This window comes from Astyanax mexicanus, chromosome 3, assembly GCF_023375975.1.
Source record: "Astyanax mexicanus isolate ESR-SI-001 chromosome 3, AstMex3_surface, whole genome shotgun sequence".
NCBI classification, from domain to species: domain Eukaryota; kingdom Metazoa; phylum Chordata; class Actinopteri; order Characiformes; family Acestrorhamphidae; genus Astyanax; species Astyanax mexicanus.
This window is the reverse complement of record NC_064410.1, coordinates 57,406,775-57,425,818: the sequence shown is the minus strand read 5'-3', so window position 1 is coordinate 57,425,818 and position 19,044 is coordinate 57,406,775. Positions and strand designations below refer to the sequence as shown.

Sequence of the window (19,044 nt, the reverse complement as noted above, 5' to 3'; positions counted from 1 at the left end):
CCTGCTTCTTACACCCACCCTCATTTTCACCGCTAGCTTCCAGACAGCTTAGCCTGACTTAAAACACCGCGGCGCTCTGCGTTAATTTCCTCCAGTCGACCTTGGCCGAAGTCTTTTCCTCGTTAAGAAGCTTTAAGGACCAAAGACACGATGATGAAAGAGGGGCCGGCCTTCGCAAAGAGGGGCCGGCCTGTGATCTCCGACAGGCCGCCTTCCAGAACCAACACAGCACAAGCTCGAGCCCCCACATCCACCCCCCCACCCCACACCACCACCGCGCCTTCATCAGCCTGCAGTGAGCAAGCTGGCCCCCCAAGATCAGAGCGAGGGGCAACTGTTCTGCATTCTCAATTCACACCACAAGAGCTAATTACGCAGAGCTGGGCGTTCACAAACGAGGAGAACGGAGGCGTGTGAGTTGTAGCTGCTATGTTAAAGGAGGGCAAGGGAGTGAGTCTCTGGTGTGAGTCTCTGTAGACGTATGGTCTGCAATAGTATTAAGGTTTAATGTGTGTTACACAGATGAAGCTGCTCTTAATATGGAGAGAAAAAAAAAACTCCATTTTCATTAAAGGAGACATTTTTGTTGGCATCAGTAGCCAGAGTCCGAGAGAGAACGACCAACTACCCCAGTAGGCGTGTGCGATATGGCCCTTAAATATTATCACAATATTTCATGGTATATCTTGGCAATATGACAAAACATTGATATATATATATATATATATATATATATATATATATATATATATATATATATATATATATTTAGAATACACTACTGCAACAAAATGAAAAATTTTATTTTATTATTGAATACGATATGATATGGCACACCCCTAACTAAGATATTAAAAAATACAAGAATTTTATCAGATTTGTAACAGAGGTCAATGATCCAGAATGATACTCATGATACTAACAATATTAATAATGCACTCCATATTAAAGTAAAATAAATGATAGTGGACAGATATAATCTGGCTCTAGTAGATATATAATGGGAAATGAGGACAGTGTGAATTTTTCTTTTGCTAAAAACAGCAAAAAAAAAGTAGTACCCTGATGTGATAATTAAGGGTTGGTAATATGGCACAATATTTCAGACTGTAATATCAAAAAGTTTGAGTACGATACGATATGGCACAGGCCTATCACCAACATCCATACTCATATTTTAAACTCCAAAAATAACAGGCGTTATTTATTTTATTGTTACATTAACATTTACATTTTCTTCTGAATTTGATGTTTTCATATGGAACCTAAATAATCCAGAATACAATGTACCAATTTTGTCCCAAGTGTCTTCTTCAGCCCTGAATGGTCATTGTGCTTTATGTACTTAAACTCATTTTCATTAAAGGAGACATTTTCGTTTCGCATCAGCTGCTGGAATCCGAGAGAGAACAACCAATTGCCTAGTGATGCAGCATTAATGGCAGCTGGAAAAAAGGGGCTGCCTTCATACTGTATGTATCAAAAGAGGCATGCGCTAGTCTTCACCCTCCTATTGCAGAGGGCATTGCTAGTTACAGGGCAAGTCCTAATAAATGCCACCCAATCAGACATACCTGTCTCCCCACTTCTTGACGCAGTTGATGAGGTACTCGGAGACCTTGCGGACGCTCTGCAGGTCCCCATGGCAGCAGCTCTGGAGCAGGGGTAAGCGAGACTGGATTAGGGAGCACGAGGCCTGGTCCAGAGTGTCTTTAGCCTGACCCGTGTCCCTCCAGCTCAGCTCTGACTCGCACAGAATCAGATCCACCAGACTGATCAGCTCATCAGCGGAGAGCTTCAACACAAACTTCTCTGTGCGCTTCTGTGAGGATAGAAGAATTAATAAATGATTTACTTACTTATTTACTTAAGAATTTACTTTTCATTTATAAGCTGTCTGACCAAAGGAGGATGGGTCCGCCCTTAGACATTCGCCTTGATGGTACATTTAATAGTAGAAGGTATATGTGAGCCTTGGTTCCTCCTAAGGTTTTGTCCTCCTCCAGCTCTGACAGGGTTCTTGCATCATTTTAAAAGTCAAATTTAATGCTTTTTAAGACCTTTTTCTGAGCGCAATTAATATAACATAAGACCCAAAAATGTAGTCATAACTTTAGTAGAAAATAATTTGTTTTATTAGAAATCAAAACTTAACGTAGCTAACTCGCTGCTACTGTAACTATGTAAGCAAGCTTGCCACTAGCCTTAGTTCTCACCCTAGTACATTACTATGTTAGCTAGCTCTCTGCTAACCTTAGTTCTCTCCCCGGTTACGTAGCTAACTCGCCGCTGTTATCATGTAAGCACGTAAGCTAGCTTGTCGCTAATGTTACTATGTTAGCTAGCTCTCACCTAACCTTAGTTCTCTCCTCACTAACGTAGTTAATGTTACCAAGCAGAGAACTAAGGTTAACGTAGAGCTAACGCACGTTAAAAGCGAGCTAGCTAACATAACATTAGCAGCCGGTTAGCTAGCTCGCTTGTAATGTGCGTTAGCTCTCTGTTAACCTTAGTTCTTTCCCTGGAAACATTAATTAGCTCACCGCTAAAGTTAGCATGTGCTTTCCCACCGGCTTTAAACTCACCGTCTGAAAATGTATTACTTACAACAAATACTTTCAGTAAATTTAAGACAATTTAAGACATTTAAAAAAAAATGTAATGACCCGCAGGAATCCTGTCTGAGAGTGTTTTTTTCTGGCCTCTGTTGCTCACTGGAGGTTTAGTGTTGTAGGTTTAATGTTTTGTCAGATTCTGTTCTGCTACCACATTTCTGTAAAGCTGCTTTGTGACAAAATAATATTCCTACTATAAACCTTATTATAACCATAGTATTATTGATTATTACTACTGCCTTCAACATATCAAACTTTTGCATACATAGTTCCAACCTAATGATTTCTTTAACTTTTTGCTATATGGGTTTTGTGCTCTTAAGTGTTTTATCTAAGTCTTACCTGTGGAGTTTTCTGGTCTCTGCCCTGCCAGATACGAGGAATGTGACTGCAGGCCCACAGGAAGTCCAGAGCTGAGGAGGGGTCCACCCTGTGGATCAAAGATCAATCACGTCACTCAGTGTCTGATATAAAGCATTAAGGTGGGGTTCAGGTGGGTTCAGGTGGATGTTGAGCACTCAGCTCTCTCACCTGTGCTCTCTGGGTCTGTTGAGCAGTGAGCTGATGCACTGGTGTAAAGTGCTCCAGTTAGACTGGTGAGTGAGCAGGGCCAGCAGGTAGGGTCTGTATGAGGGGGCTACACACACTCCTCCAGCTTTACTCTGCTGGAACACACACACACATTCACACACAAAATAAAAATAAAAATGTATAATAAGCAGGGCTGGGAAATATATCATAAATATCTATACATATTTAAAACTTTTTATAGGATAAATAAATAATTAAAAAAAACAATATAATGTATTAAAGGAGTGAAAGTGTCTTACGTTTTAATAAAAAAGGAAATATATGAAATATACAGTTAAATATTCAGCATTTAAAAATACAGGGTGCTATAAACAAATACATTTATTTGATGTTATAATCAAATAAATAAATATTAATACATTAACATTATGCTCTTATGGTTTTAATATATGATATCATATCATATAATAGCATTCCTCCTGAGATAACATAAGCAAACTGTTCTGAATAATCAGTAACACAGATGATTTTATTCCAAAATAAACATTAAGAAAAACTCAAGACTGACTGAAAGAGGTTGTAAAATAAGATAAACAATGCTGCTTATTGATTAAGTCAGATTGTACAGCAAATGATTTAAACCTTCACTGATACTATAAAAGATGTAGAATGTTCCTTGCAGTACTTGGTTCTCTTTACTTTAACTCATGCAGCCCAAAAGTGACATATACTGAACATCCTGAGAGCATTACAGCTTATTAACGCAATGTAAGAGTGCTTTATGGTTAGTCCTGGAGATAAAACTAAAGACAATTAATATAACATAAGACCCAAAAATGCAGTCATAATTTCTTTAGTAGAAAATAATTTGTTTTTATTAGAAATCAAAACTTAACGTAGCTAACTCGCTGCTACTGTAACTATGTTAGCTAGCTTGCCACTAACCTTAGTTCTCGCCCCAGTACATTAGTATGTTAGCTAGCTCTCTGCTAACCTTAGTTCTCTCCCCGGTAACGTAGCTAACTCGCCGCTGTTTTCATGTAAGCTAGCTTGTCGCTAATGTTACTATGTTAGCTAGCTCTCACCTAACCTTAGTTCTCTCCCCGGTAACGTAGCTAACTCGCCGCTGTTTTCATGTAAGCTAGCTTGTCGCTAATGTTACTATGTTAGCTAGCTCTCACCTAACCTTAGTTCTCTCCCTGGTAATGTAGATAATTGCCGCTAACATTATTATGTTAGCAAATAGCTAGCTCACCGCTAATGTTACTATATTAGCTTGCTCTCACCTATCCTTAGTTCTCTCCCTGGTAATGTAGATAATTGCCGCTAACATTAATATGTTAGCATGTAGCTAGCTTACCGCTAATATTACTACGTTAGCTAGCTCTCACCTATCCTTAGTTCTCTCCCTGGTAATGTAGATAATTGCCGCTAACATTAATATGTTAGCATGTAGCTAGCTTACCGCTAATATTACTACGTTAGCTAGCTCTCACCTAACCTTAGTTCTCTCCCTGGTAATGTAGTAATTGCCACTAACATTATTATGTTAGCATATAGCTAGCTCGCCGCTAATGTTACTATGTTAGTTAGCGCTTCGCTAACCTTAGTTCTCTCCTCACTAACGTAGCTAGCTAACTTGCAGCTAATGTTATTATGTTAGCTAGCTCGCTGATAACATGAGTTAGCTCTCCGTTAACCTTAGTTTTCTAGTTCTAGCTGCCTTTAAAAGTGTCTTTTTTGCTTTTACAGGTCTGTTCCAACCAATTAATCATTCAAGCACTTTAATTAAAGCTTTTAAGTTACCTAGAACTAGGTCTAACACCTGCTCTAGAACAACATTTTAAAATACAAATGAAATTGTTGTTGTGTTTGTTTGTGTTACATCAGGATTTTAACCTTAAAATAAGAAAAATAAGAATAATAAGAAATCAACATGAATAAGTTGCTCACTGAATTTTGAATTTGGTATCAATATTCAAAAGTGGGTATGGGCTCTTAAAAGAAACTAAATTATCAAATGATAATTAAAAAAAAAAGAATGAGTTGTCAATTAAGTGATGTCAAAGAAAACTGCGATATGAGGTTTTTAGTCATATGGCTCAGCCCTAATGCTAAATAAAATATTAAATATTATAAAACCACATGTGATGTCTGACAGGTAAACCCTGACAGAGGCACTGTACCTTATTTAAAGAGAAGAGCAGCTTTTGCTGGAGGTCTGAGCAGACAGAGGTCACCTCAGGGTCGAGCAGCTCAAGCCAGTCCACCAACAGCCCTGAACTAGAACCGGTTCTTTTACCCTCGGAACTCCTGTTGCATACACACACAGACAAAAACATTATCCATTATAAAGCAGATAAGCTCTATGTAACTCAGCACACTTTAATACCTTTGTCATAAGTGGTTTAATACTGAGGTTAAACTCTATTGGTAGGGAAAACACACAAACACGCACCATAGTTTTATAAGTATGCCACCTAGTGGTGTGAAGTGTAAAATATATTATATGATCTTCCCAACTTCACTAATACAGTCAGTGCACAATAGTCCAAAATACAGTACAAAAGATTTACATGGGCATTAGAAAGAGGTACCCCCACAAAAGCAGGATAAACTCTTTTTAGTTTTGGACTAAATGCATATTTTTGTGCAGAGCAAAGTGACACAGATGTGCAAACACACACACCCAGCTTGTCTAGCCCCTGTAGAGAAGTACTGCCAATACAGCTCTGAAAAACAAATATGACACCACCTAAAATTATGAGTTTCTTTGATTTTACCAAATTGAAATCCTCTGGAATATAATTAAGAGGAAGATGGATGATCACAAACCATCAAACCAAACTGAACTGCTTGAATTTTTGCACCAGGAGTGGCGGCATAAAGTTATCCAAAAGCAGTGTGAAAGACTGGTGGAGGAGTCATGTCATGACTAATGAAACCTGTGATTAAAATCCAGGGTTATTCCACCAAATATTGATTTCTGAACTCTTAAAACTTTTTATAAATATGAACTTGTTTTCCCTGCATTATTTGAGGTCTGAAAGCTCAGCCTATTTTTTGATATTTTAGCCATTTCTCATGCTCTCTTTCAAATGCTCTAAATGACAATATTTTTATTTTGAATTTGGGAGAAATGTTGTCTGTATTCTGTAGAATAAAACAACAATGTTCATTTTACTCAAAGATATATCTATAAATAGCAAAATCAGAGAAACTGATTCAGAAACTGAAGTGATCTCTTAATTTTTCCAGAGCTGTAGAATAAGGACTCTCTGAAGCAAATAAAAATGAACCTATTGGCACCATTACAAATGCCTTGCGTAGGTTTGAGCTGTGGAGCAGTGGAACTAACTGTGTTGCCTGGAATGATGGCGCTCCATCTAAAACTGTTGGGATGAGTTAGTGAGTTAGTGAGCACCCCAACAAAAAGAGGTTAAACACCTTTTAACAGCACTGTTTTCTGAAGAAACTGAATGAATAGGTTTCCCAATATCTATCTAATCGATTATTAAACAATCAAACAAACACAGTGAGAGTGTTAAAAGAGATAAACCAGCTCATCCAGTTCAACACAGGGGTCACCTGCTTAGAGAACACCTGGAAGGAAACCTATCAGTGTGATTTCACTCAGTATCTCTTACACTTTAGACTCCGCCTCCACCTTCACCCCCCTCTCCTCCGTCTCCTGCAGCAGCAGAGAGATCAGCATGGCTACCAGGCTGGCGGTGCTGCCGGGCGCCCCCGTCTCTGTGCCCGCGGTCATCAGCAGAGACAGCAGCTCCTCCAGATATGGAGACTTCATCTCCATCAGACCCTGCAGAACTGGTGAGGTCACACACACACACACACACACATATATATATACAAATTGCGGATACTTATATTTTCTTATTTTACCATTACAAAACAATACTTTTTTCAATATCAATGAGCATATGGAGCTTCAATAAGAAAAGTGGAGTGAGCGTGAGACCAGGAGAGACTGCGAGAGAGGGAGAGAGACAGTGCGAGAGAGAGGGAGAGACAGTGCGAGAGAGGGAGAGAGAAAGTGCAAAAGATAGAGACAGCTTGAGAGAGGGAGAGACAGTGCAAGAGAGGGAGAGAGAAAGTGCAGAAGATAGAGACAGCTTGAGAGAGGGAGAGACAGTGCGAGAGAGGGAGAGAGAAAGTGCAGAAGATAGAGACAGCTTGAGAGAGGGAGAGACAGTGCGAGAGAGGGAGAGAGAAAGTGCAGAAGATAGAGACAGCTTGAGAGAGGGAGAGACAGTGCGAGAGAGGGAGAGAGAAAGTGCAAGAGATAGAGACAGCTTGAGAGAGTGAGAGACAGTGCGAGAGGGAGGGAGAGACAGTGCTAGAGAGGAAGAGAGAAAGTGCAAGAGATAGAGACAGCTTCAGAGAGTGTGAGACAGTGCGAGAGATTGAGACAGCTTAAGAGAGGGAGAGACAGTGCAAATGAACAAGCACGAGAGTGTCTAACACCTCATCCAGGTCGATACTTCGTTCTCGCTAGTAAGTAGGAGAAAGTGTGAGAGAAGGAGAGACAGTGCGAGAGAGACAGTGCAAGAGGGGGAGAGAAGGTGCAATAGGGGGAGAGAAAGTGCAAGACATGAAGACAGCTTGAGAGAGGGATAGACAGTGCGAGAGAGGGAGAAACAGTAAGAGAGGGGGCGAAAAAGTGTGAGAGATGGAGACAGCTTGAGAGAGGGAGAGACAGGGTGAAAGAGGGAAAGACAGTGCGAGAGAGGGAAAGACAGCACAAGAGATAAAGACAGCTTGAGAGAAGGAGAGAAAGTGCGAGAGAGGTGAGTGAGAAGCATATGTGCTAGGTCCCTCACTATAGAAAAAACACAATACTGTATTTTTGGACAATAAGATTTAAATTTTCTCAAAAATCGACAGTGTATATTATAATACAGTGCGCCCTATGAATGTATGCCGCCTATTAGAGGCATTGTCCCTTAAAAGGCCATTGTTTGTTTTACAATTTACGTTATTTTTTAGTTTTCAGTTCATTTTTCTTTCTTAAAAACTCTGTCAGTTTAAGTTTGAGATGTTTAAACTTTTGTTTTTTTTTTACTTGGCCTGATGTTCTAAAACTTTTGACTGGTAGTATATAACACCATCAAACGTTCTGCTGTTTCTCAATCTCCTCTTGTGAAACAGTGAGTTCTGCGCTCCAGACTGAAAAACAATCCAGCGAAAAAACACAAGCCAATGCCAATCCCACATAATAAAAGCAGAAACCGCCATAATTGTGTTCTCCAGTAAACCTCGCACGGCCCCCAGCCTTTCCACAACGCCACTTTTAAAGCGGAGATCTCGGTCTGTATCAAAGGCCAACGCGGCTCCCGCTGGACGTAAACAAGTCTGAACTGGTCTGAGGAGGTCGGCCGTTTCCCCGCGTGCGGCTGCTTTGATCTCTGCTCTGGTTGTGTTTCAGATGACACACACTAAAGTCATGAAACAGATAAACACAGCAGTCTGGAGGAGCTGAGTAACGCTCAGCAGCTCCAGCACAAACACATGGAGCGAAGCTGTTTTCTGTGAAGACCCTGCACAGTCTGCGGAGGCTCTTCTTCAGAAGGTTTAGCTGGAGAGGCTAAAACTTGCCTCGCTAAGCACAAGCTGTTCCAAAGAAACTGGTACCAAAACCACACATGTGGCAGACTCCGCCTCCCAAGAATTGCAGGAACCCCAGGCATGCCTAACTAGCACTACCGATGTCAGATCTAATAAGCTTAATGAATATAGAGCAGGCTTCCCAGAAACAGTGTCGTGTCAGGGTCAGGTCAGCTAAAAGACTGGTACTCACAGTTCCATCTTTTGAGGAATTTCAGAAACTTGAAGCTGCAGAATTCTGGGAAACTTTCTTCTCAATAAGCCTTAACTGTCGACACAGCTTTTCTCAACACAGTCTTTAGGCAGTCCACACAGAATATGGTTTAATTTAGCCACCAGAGATTCTTCGTCTTTAAAGAAATGATTAAACGCTGCCCTGACCCAAATATTACAACACAAATATTTAGACCCTGTTTACACCTGGTCTTTTTTTTTTACACCTGTGCATCATGAATATTAGCATTATATCTGTACAAGGCGAAAAGTAGGGATGGGCAATATGGCTCCAAAATAATATCATGATATTTCATGGTATTTTCACAATAATGATACTTTAGGCGATATGACTAAACACTGAATTAGAAAAATTATTTAGAATTTTATTATTGCATGCAATATGATATAGCTAACTGAGATATTAAAAATATATATTTTATCAGATTTGTAACAGAACTGAATGATCCAGAATGTCATGATAATAATAATAATGCACTCCAAATATCTCCATATATCCAGGATTAAAGTAAAATAAATGATACTGGACAGATATAATCTATCTCTAGTAGATATATAATGGGAAATGAACAGTGTGAATTTTTCTTTTGCTAAAAACTGCAAAAAAAGTAGCACCCTGATGTGATAACTAGGGGTGGGTGATGTGGCACGATATTTCAGGGTATAATATCGTTCATGATATTTGAAAGTTTTGGCGATCTCATCACCAACGATACGATATGGCACACCCCTAGAGAAAAGACATAAAAACGGCACCCAGTGTAAATCACACCGAAGGCGCATTTAAAGAAGATACAAATCTAAATCACTCAAACCACTTTAGGAGGTGATCTGGGTTAAAAGCGGAAGCCAAATTCTATGTGTGTACAGCACTGTTATTGCATTGTCTCATGCCGTGTCTCTAGGAGGTGATCTGAGACGCACTTAAAGTAGAAAATCTGGTGTGAAATGGACTTTAGTTTGAGTGAAATATGATAACTAGTACAAACTTTTGTCAAATACCCCTCCTTCATTTACCTTTGGCATTCCAAAATACAGCATTATTTATCCAAAGCTCCCAACAGGCTTATATTTTATAGTGGTAGCGATAGTATAGAAATAGTTATATTAACAGTGTTGCCCATGCAAAGACATGGCTATTTCTTTACACCATTAATAAGCAAAATTTCAAAACACACTTCATATGTAGAATTCTGAGAGCCCTGACATTTAAAATTAGGCACTGAGAAAGTTTACAGATAGTTTATTAAAAACACTGTTTATACACACAGTGCCTTCAGGTAGTTTCCCGGGCTACTAGTCTATTGATGAGCACAAACACATAGGTAGAATAGGGAACCAGATTGCAAAAAATATAGGGCAAGATCTACAGTTCCATATCATAAATTAATTTATAGTGACTAAGTGATAGTGATAAGTTAATATAAAAATATAGATTGCGCTGATGAATCTAACAAAGATATATATAATAAAATATTAGATAAAATCTATGAGAACAAAGTTGATTTTAAATACTTAACGTATACTGAGAGTGAAGAATGTTTTATTCATTTATTAAATGAAAATGTATCTGAAAAATATTCCTGGTTAATAGTGATGCACACACTGCCAGTTAGAGCAGTAGTAAAGTGGAGCTGTTTAGTTAAGAATGTATGTCCTGTAATGCCACTGAATCTTTAGATCACTTTTTATTAGATTGTTATAGGGCCAAAGAAGTATGGGAATTAATGGAACATAAATTAGGTCTTAAAATGAACTAATTCTGTTTTCTATGTTTTTTTTTAAAGAGAAGATTACTAAGAAAGAAAGTTTTTTTGTCTTTGTGTCGAGTGAAAATGTTTCAAGTATCATGACAGAACTGAAACAACAACAGACTTTAAATACTCTTTTCAAAGACAAAGAAATATAGACTACTTTAAACATATAAATGGATTCAACTCCCCCTAAAACTTGAACTTTTTCGTTTTTTTTGGATTAAGTGAATCTTGTGCTTTAAATATAGTGTAATTTTTGTATTTGTGAATTCTCCTTAAATGAAGGTGTTAAAAAAAGAAAAAAAAAAGAAACAGATTACATAATTAATTCTGTGGAAATGCATATTATGGAGATATCAGCAACATCTGCAATCCACGGATTTCAACTGAATTAGTTTATTATTTGCATGGCTATGGCTATGCCCCCATCGTTAGTATTGAAAACATGTTGGGACTATCGGCTAAAAGTGCTGTATATTTCAGCTATAATTCTGGGAGTGAATGGAGGTGGGCTATTTGACAAAGTCAGGAGGGGAGGTGAGTTGCAACTGAGCCACGTTCCAGCAGTCTGAACAAATCTGTCTCTCCAAGACACATTCAACAAGAAAAAAAAAAACCTTCAAATTCTATACTTTCTTTATTTCATTTGTAATTATTGTGTTTTTTTTGCTACGATGAGGGACGTAGCACGTTTTCAAAGTTTACCAACATATACAAGTTGCCACAGACAACACATTATGGGTAATCTACCTTTAATGATGAGCTCAGGCTCAGCGTTGCATCTCTCTCCAGCCTTCAGCGAGGCGATGACTCCCCTCACCGGCACTTCTGAGTCCCGTCTGTACGCCAGAGCCTCAGCCAGGTGCAGGAAGCCTGAACGCACTGAAACAATCACAGCAGAAAACACGGACAAGGGAAGGGAGTGTTCATAAATGAAGTCTGCTTATTCACATCTTTGTCAGTTGCAACAGGTGCAACTTAAAGTAGCTGAATCTGCAGGTATTAGAAAGGGTGTCCACAAGCATGTGGAAACACAGAATAGTGTGTACAGTACAGTATAGTAAAGTGTACAGTATGTGCACAGACGTGAGCTATTAATCTGGAGTAATCACCGTCAGTGATGCGGTGCTTGTGAGAGTACTGGGCAGCCAGAGACTTCAGCAGGGTGTTGAGGGGTCCCGGCTCCACCGTCGAGCTCTCCAACCAGGTCAACATCTGCATCAGCACCTTAAAGAAGAGCGAGGCGAACGCCACGTCCTGAGACATCAGCCGCTAGAGGAAGAGAGAGCCACAGAAAAGTAAAAAAAAAAAATAAATGATACCAGGGCTGGGTGCCATTGTAAAATATTAGTCAGACTATATATAAAGCAAAGAAAACACTTTAGTTTCTGAATCAGTTTCTCAATCAGTTTCTGAATCAGTTTCTCTGATTTTGCTATTTATAGGTTTATGTTTGAGTAAAATGAACATTGTTGTTTTATTCTATAAACTACAGACAACATTTCTCCCAAATTCCAAATAAAAATATTCTCATTTAGAGCATTTATTTGCAGAAAATGAAAAATGGCTGAAATAACAAAAAAGATGCAGAGCTTTCAGACCTTAAATAATGCAAAGAAAACAAGTTCATATTCATAGTTCAGAAATCAATATTTGCTGGAATAACCTTGGTTTTTATTCACAGTTTAAAGCATCATTGCATGTTCTCCTCCACCAGTCTTACACACTGCTTTTGGAATACGTTATGCCTTTACTCCTGGTGCAAAAATTCAAGCAGTTCAGTTTGGTTTGATGGCTTGTGATCATCCATCTTCCTCTTGATTATTTTCCAGAGGTTTTCAATTTGGTGAAATCAAAGAAACTCACCATTTTTAGTTGGTCTCTTATTTTTGTCTAGAGCTGTGTGTATTTGTTTATTTATTTATATAATGTATTCATTTATCTATTTATTTACTTTTTTAGGGAAAAAAAACAATGCATGCACAATTAAACTTGTATGATATCAATATAAAAAACTTTGATGTAGCATTTTTTTAAAGGAACATATTATACCTCTTTTACACAGGTTAAAACAGGTCTTTGGACTATACAACAAATTATGTTCATGAGGTTCTTTGCACAAAATTACTCTCACATAAAGAGATCCCTCCAGCTCTATTCTTGTAATTTTCAGTCCCTTTCAGAATGAGCCATTTAAGGGCTCTGTCACTTTTAAGCACATAAGCTGTTGCTGACCACATGCCTTGTTTATTCTAAGCATTTTTTACACAATAGTGTTAGCTTGTGCTAAATGGCAAACATTAGGTACAGATCCCTCACTCAGACAAAGTCTGCTGGCTAATCCTGCTGTGTACTGTCTGAGGTGATCGAAATTATTTTCTTCAATTGATCTTGTGGGTGGGGCTCTGATGGGGGTTGGCAGCAGTGTTGGGAGTAACGGCGTTAAAACTAACGGCGTTACTAACGCCGTTACTTTTTTTCAGTAACGAGTAATCTAACTAATTACTATGACTGTAACTATAACGCCGTTACCATTTCCGACACCCCGTTACTGCACGTTACTTTAGCAGCTCTATGAACTTTTTTTTTTTTATTTCGCTTTGCCCTGGTTAACCCCTCCTCTGTCCGGTGAACTTGAGATTCTGGCCGCTGTGCCTGTGGTTTGGCGTGGTGAAGTGAGGCACAATTGTGACGATTTGCGTGCTCTAATCAATTCAGTGATTGCCGTGGACAGGCCAAGTTCCGAATTAAGGACGTTAAGCTCTTTTTAGCTGCTCCGGTTTTTGTGGTGCTGCTGCTTTCTATTTTAGAGCTTAGATTCTCTGCCCGAATCACACCTGACCTGAGGACCGACCCGAAATCAGGCTCCTATTTTTATTTTATATAAAGCTCTGGTGTGATAATCACAATGTTGCTAAGTAACCAATTATTATTGTTCACTAAAGCGAACGAAATAGCGAAAATTGAAAGTGAAAAACATTTGTGTTAACTGAATCTAATAAAAACGGTAATTAAAAGGAAATACATAACTATCTCGAACTGTATTTTGTGTTTATAAAACTAACTAAAACGAACTGAAATTACTGATAGAATACCCTCATTTTTGTGTTTAATTTATTTATAAGCGCTGTTGTACAGCGGAGTTGTACAGCGGGAGTTGTTGTGCCGAGCGCGCGGCACTCGTGGTCCGTTAGTTCTTGTGTAAAGCGCTCGCGCTAGCAAGCCCACCCTAAAATGAACAGAAAAAATAAAAACAAAATAAAATTAAACTGTAATAAAAATGAAAACTGTAATCACGTAGCTCTGGGCGCACGTGAACGCCTCCGCGTTTGACTTGCAGCATTGTGTGTAGCTGTTCTTAAAAAATCATTTAAATTAAATAATAGTTCTATGCTTCTATGTTACAGTGTTAATTAACATAATTCTGATTATATTTCGCTCATTCAATCAGCCCGAAAACAGTTTATGGGGCGGATCGGGTCAGGCTCATAATGACAGTTCATGGTTCGGGCTTGGGCAGAATGTGCACGGGCTCCGGCTGGGTCGGATTTTTTGGGCACGATCTAAGCTCTATTCTCTTTTGGTGAAGCTGTTATATTAATACCATTTTAACGGGCATTAAATTGTTGTTTTTGTCCATTATTTTGTTTTATATATACATATTTCTTTTGAGTGTGGCTTGGTTTGTTAAATTTCATCCCCAGACGCGTTTTTCCGCTTTTTTCAGTATTACAAGTTTTAGTAAATTTCTTTGGTTGTGTGGAGAATTTCGTTTTATTTTTTTGAAATTCGTTAGATTATATTTTTGTCAACATTTTGGGTTTATTTTCGTTAGTTATTTTTTGTTATTTTTCTAATAATAATAGTAAATGCATAATTGATTTCCTTTTTTTGAGGGGCGAATAATAAAAAGTAACGGGATAGTTACTTTTACTGGTAACTAATTACTTTTATAGTGGAGTAACTCCGTTAGTAACTCAGTTACTTTTTTGGAGAAGTAACGAGTAACTATAACTAATTACTTTTTCAAAGTAACGTGCCCAACACTGGTTGGCAGGTGAGGGGTGGTGTCAGGAAGGTTCTACGCAGGTTTCTATATTTAAAGAATTGCACAGAGCTTCCTTAAACATTATAAGAAGCTGCTATACATGTTAATTAAGGAAAAGTGTAAAATATGAGAATCACTGACACATGTTTACAGGTTTCTGAAAGACAGCTAAGTGTATCTACACTTTCAGGCTTGAGAGTTGATTGTCTGACAGGTCATATATGTAAAAATATACTAATTCCAATGACCTCAGTGTAAAAAACGTGTTTAAAACAGTAAAAAAAAAAAGCACTATACGATATTAAGAAAAGATAAAGTATAGCAGAATACAGTGTCTGTATGTGGAGCTTATTTACCTGGTACAGGTGCAGCTGGCGCAGCAGAGGACAGGAGATGGCGTGGCTCTGGTGCATTGCCAAGAGCAGAGGTCCAGCATGGGAGGAGCTCAGCAGGGCAGCCAGGGCCTGGAGGAGGCGCGCAGCAACGCCGCCCTGCTGGCCGTGTCCCTGCCGAGCACGCAGGACCTCCTGAGCCAGAGTCTGTTGCAGGGCCAGAGCCAGAGGACGGGCAGGGGGTGTGGGCCAGCGCGGGTCCACCTTCAGAGGGAACAGCTGCACACAGAGGAATCAAAAACTTGTGTTAACTTTAATAACTTGAATCGCCAAATTGCAGCTACAAGTCTTTTATGTGTGGCTGAAACCAGGTCAAGTATAAAACTGAGCTACAAGACATAATTACTTGAATTTCTTGCCTCTTAATATGTTTGAGAGCATCAGCATAGAGTTGGTATACAGTGAATAATAGCTCTATTTGAGTAATGTTCTAATCCATATTATGAAAAGCAAGATATACTCAACTCAGTAAAGAAAAAAAACAATACCTTAAGAAATGAAGGTCAATCAATATAAAACATTATAAAGACTTTAAAAGTATCCTTAAGTGCAGTCACTGCTAAGACCTTTAAAAAATGTTATGATGAAACTGGCTCTCATTAGGACCGCCCCAGGAGAGGTTCACTAGAGTTCACTAGAGTTACCACCCTCAGAAACAGCACCCCAAACAAGAGCACCTAAATGCTTCAGAGAGTATTTTGGTTTGTTTAACACTTTTAAGTTACTACATGATTCATTATGTTTTCCTTCATAGTCTGGATCACTTTACTATTCATTTACAGTGTAGGAAATAAATAAAAATAAAATCATTGAATAAGAAGGTGTATCCAAATGTTTGACTTGTGCTGTATAACAAACGTTGTGATGGTGTGGAAGACTGTACTTAACTGTTAGCTTACCTGTAATTTATCTAAAAGAAAGAATGCAGTAACATAGTCTGATCTAAAACTGCATTGAGACAGTTTATTGTGAACACTGTAAATGTTTGCATCAATTTTTAAAGCTAATCTCTAAACAAGCATTTGTATTACTGTTTTATTCAAATCGACCAGTCATTAGCCACACTCTGATAATGTTTTATATTCTCAGTTTTTTTTTAATCCAGTTAAAAATAATTTAATCTCTCTGCCTTTCTGTTTTCTCTATCTATCTCTTTTACATGTATGGAGATGCCCTTTTCCTGATTGTTGTCCAGCCTGGCTCTCCACTGCCCGCTGTGTTGTACTCCGGCTCAACCCTGCACTGATTAACATTAACACACTCAGAATCTGTTTCTATATTAGCCATAGCTCTTCATTATCAATTGCGTGCTCATCACCTTTTTACACTCATAACTCAGAACCCGTTTCTACATTATCCATATCTCTCCATTATGTGTCCATCACATTTTTTATGTTTATAAATCAGTACCTGTTATGTTAGCTAGAGTTCAAATTAGGGGTGGGCAATATTATATCGTATACAATATATCGTGGCACAGAAATATCATGATATTAAATATCCATATTGTGATAATAGGGCTGTTCTGTCTAAAAGTAGTCTATTATTTACTGTGAAGCTTTAGGTGTATAATTTATTGTATAATTGTTTTAGTTTGCAGTTTATATGCATGCACTAAATCTTCTGCAATATTTTTTGCTGCATTATATTATTTTATGCTATATTATTTATTTTGCCACATTATGATTATACTGTTATACTATTATACTATATTCCTGATATTAACAAATTATTTTTCTGTTTTCCTATATCGCCAAGTATAACGTTATCGCAAAAATACCCTGAAATATCGTGATATTATTTTAGAGCCATATCGCCCACCCCTAGTTCAAATTATCTCTCTGTACTGTTATTTTGTTCTGTTATTTGTTTGTTGTTTGTTATTTGTTTGTTTGTACTGAGCGGGTCAACCCGAGTAGGATGGGTTCCTCGGACTAAGTCTTGGTTCATTCCAAGGTTTCTACCTCTTAAAGGGAGTTTTACCTTGCCACTCTTGTCACCACAATAATTGGCATCTCTGTGGTTCTGCTTATAAGAGGCATGGACCTGTTTTTCTCTGTAAAGCGGCTTTGTGACAACTTTTGTTGTAAAAAGAGCTAATAGAAATAAAATTGTATTGTACTATTACATTTTGGTACATATTTTTATTTATTATTACCCTGAAAGCCCATACAATGTAACAGAAAGTACCACCTGAGGTCAACACATTTTGATAATTTGACTTGTGGAGATTTAATATCACTAATATCACTACAAAGCAGTACATTATAGGGTTTTATTTGTGGGTAATGTAAGCAGAGGATGATCTATGTTTTTCAGATTTTAAAGCTAAAACCAAATCCGGCCCTCACTGTTGTGTGCTTTCTCTGCTGAATCACAACTGGAAAAAAGGGTTGAATAAAAGGCTGATTTAAATTAATTTAATAAGATCTTCAGTGTTACAAGGCCGACAGCCTCTCAGTTCAATAATGGATAATACACACCTGTAGCAGGACACCAGCGAGGTCATCTTCAGGTCCAATGACGGGCACCTGACCCAAGCTCCTCATCTTCACTGAGCCGTGGGGCGTCTCCACTGTGACTTTAGCCCTGCTCACCTCTGCACTGTCTGCAGGACATCAAACCAGACCAGAACAGCACTATAAATACAGAATCAATCCGTCCAGCAGGCTGGATATACAATAATTAATAAGTGTTCAGGTCTTTAATCCACATTTCTAAATTCCATACATTTTCCAAAGCTTAATTTCCATATTTCTGGAATTATTGAAGAAAATTCAATAATTTGTGCCTTTGCAGTAAATATAAGTGGTGTCAATCGATTAAAAAAGTTTATCAGATTAAAAACAACAATTCTGTGCAGTTGCAATTGCAGTTAATTCTGTGATTAACTGCAATTAATCGCACGTGTTCTTCTTAAGATGCAAGTCAGTAACGCCATAAATGTGTTTTGGTGTTGATTAGTTAATGTTTGAACTAAAAAGTAAGTGGGATACTGCCAGAGCAAGTCAGACTGTCCAATTTGCTCCATATCTGTTTATCAGGGTCGGAGCAGGAAGTCAAAACCGAGACTGGCTCCAGATCGTTATAAATAGACACAGCCAGAAAAAAAAATCTGTGTTGGGTGGGCGTGGGGGTGGGGCAGATTGCAGCAGAAGTTAGGGTCAAACTTGGTGGCGTAATTAAAAAATACTGCGTTACAGATTTCGAATTAATCAAGAAATGTAATGTAATGTATTACATGCCATTTTATATATATATATATATATATATATGAAGAGTTTGGTTCCAAAACGCTATAAATCAATTTTTTATCAATTTAAAAAAAGGGTTTTCTTTAGCAAGAAAGTGGTAGGCTGAAAACCACCGTTTTCTGTTTCAAACTATCAAATACCTTACTAAGGTTAAAATAACACAAAAAAATCAAATCAAGATTTTAATATTTAAAGATTTATTTAAAAAAATAATTAGTTTTTCCGCAAAACGCAATAAATCCATGCCATGTTTTTTTTTTCCAAAATGTCTTATATATCCTTTGGCATCAATCGAATTTTTTTTTTTTTACTAAAAATGTGCAAAATACAATAATAAATAACAGTAAACTGTACATCTGAATATAATAGTTTGACCATTGGGCCTAAAAACACAAATTTCAAAACATTTCTTTTCGAAAAAGTGCAAAATTCCATTAAAGAACAAGACATTAAGACTATAAAATCCCCAAAATCACATTACATTCATGTGCTATAGTGTGTGTGTGTGTGTGTGTGTGTGTGAACTGCAGATGACAGCCGGCATAACCCCCCCCCCCCCCCCCTTGGCTTTTCTAGAGTGGCCACATAACA

The 19,044-nt window shown here is 38.0% G+C and overlaps 1 protein-coding gene across 2 annotated transcripts in view; it reads right to left on the bottom strand.

Annotated features, from left to right (window-relative positions):
- Positions 1 to 19,044, bottom strand: part of ints1 (integrator complex subunit 1) — a 55,113-nt gene that overhangs the window by 10,722 nt on the left and 25,347 nt on the right. The window contains exons 30-38 of one of the 2 annotated variants that reach the window (XM_049475530.1): positions 17,683 to 17,807; positions 15,164 to 15,418; positions 11,872 to 12,031; positions 11,510 to 11,641; positions 6,794 to 6,974; positions 5,333 to 5,459; positions 3,147 to 3,280; positions 2,958 to 3,045; positions 1,575 to 1,822 (exon numbers count right to left, since the gene is read on the bottom strand). In XM_049475530.1, coding sequence (XP_049331487.1) covers positions 1,575 to 1,822; positions 2,958 to 3,045; positions 3,147 to 3,280; positions 5,333 to 5,459; positions 6,794 to 6,974; positions 11,510 to 11,641; positions 11,872 to 12,031; positions 15,164 to 15,418; positions 17,683 to 17,807 — 1,450 coding nt within the window. The remainder of the gene's footprint in view (positions 1 to 1,574; positions 1,823 to 2,957; positions 3,046 to 3,146; positions 3,281 to 5,332; positions 5,460 to 6,793; positions 6,975 to 11,509; positions 11,642 to 11,871; positions 12,032 to 15,163; positions 15,419 to 17,682; positions 17,808 to 19,044) is intronic. The other variant, XM_049475531.1, reaches the window with a different exon arrangement.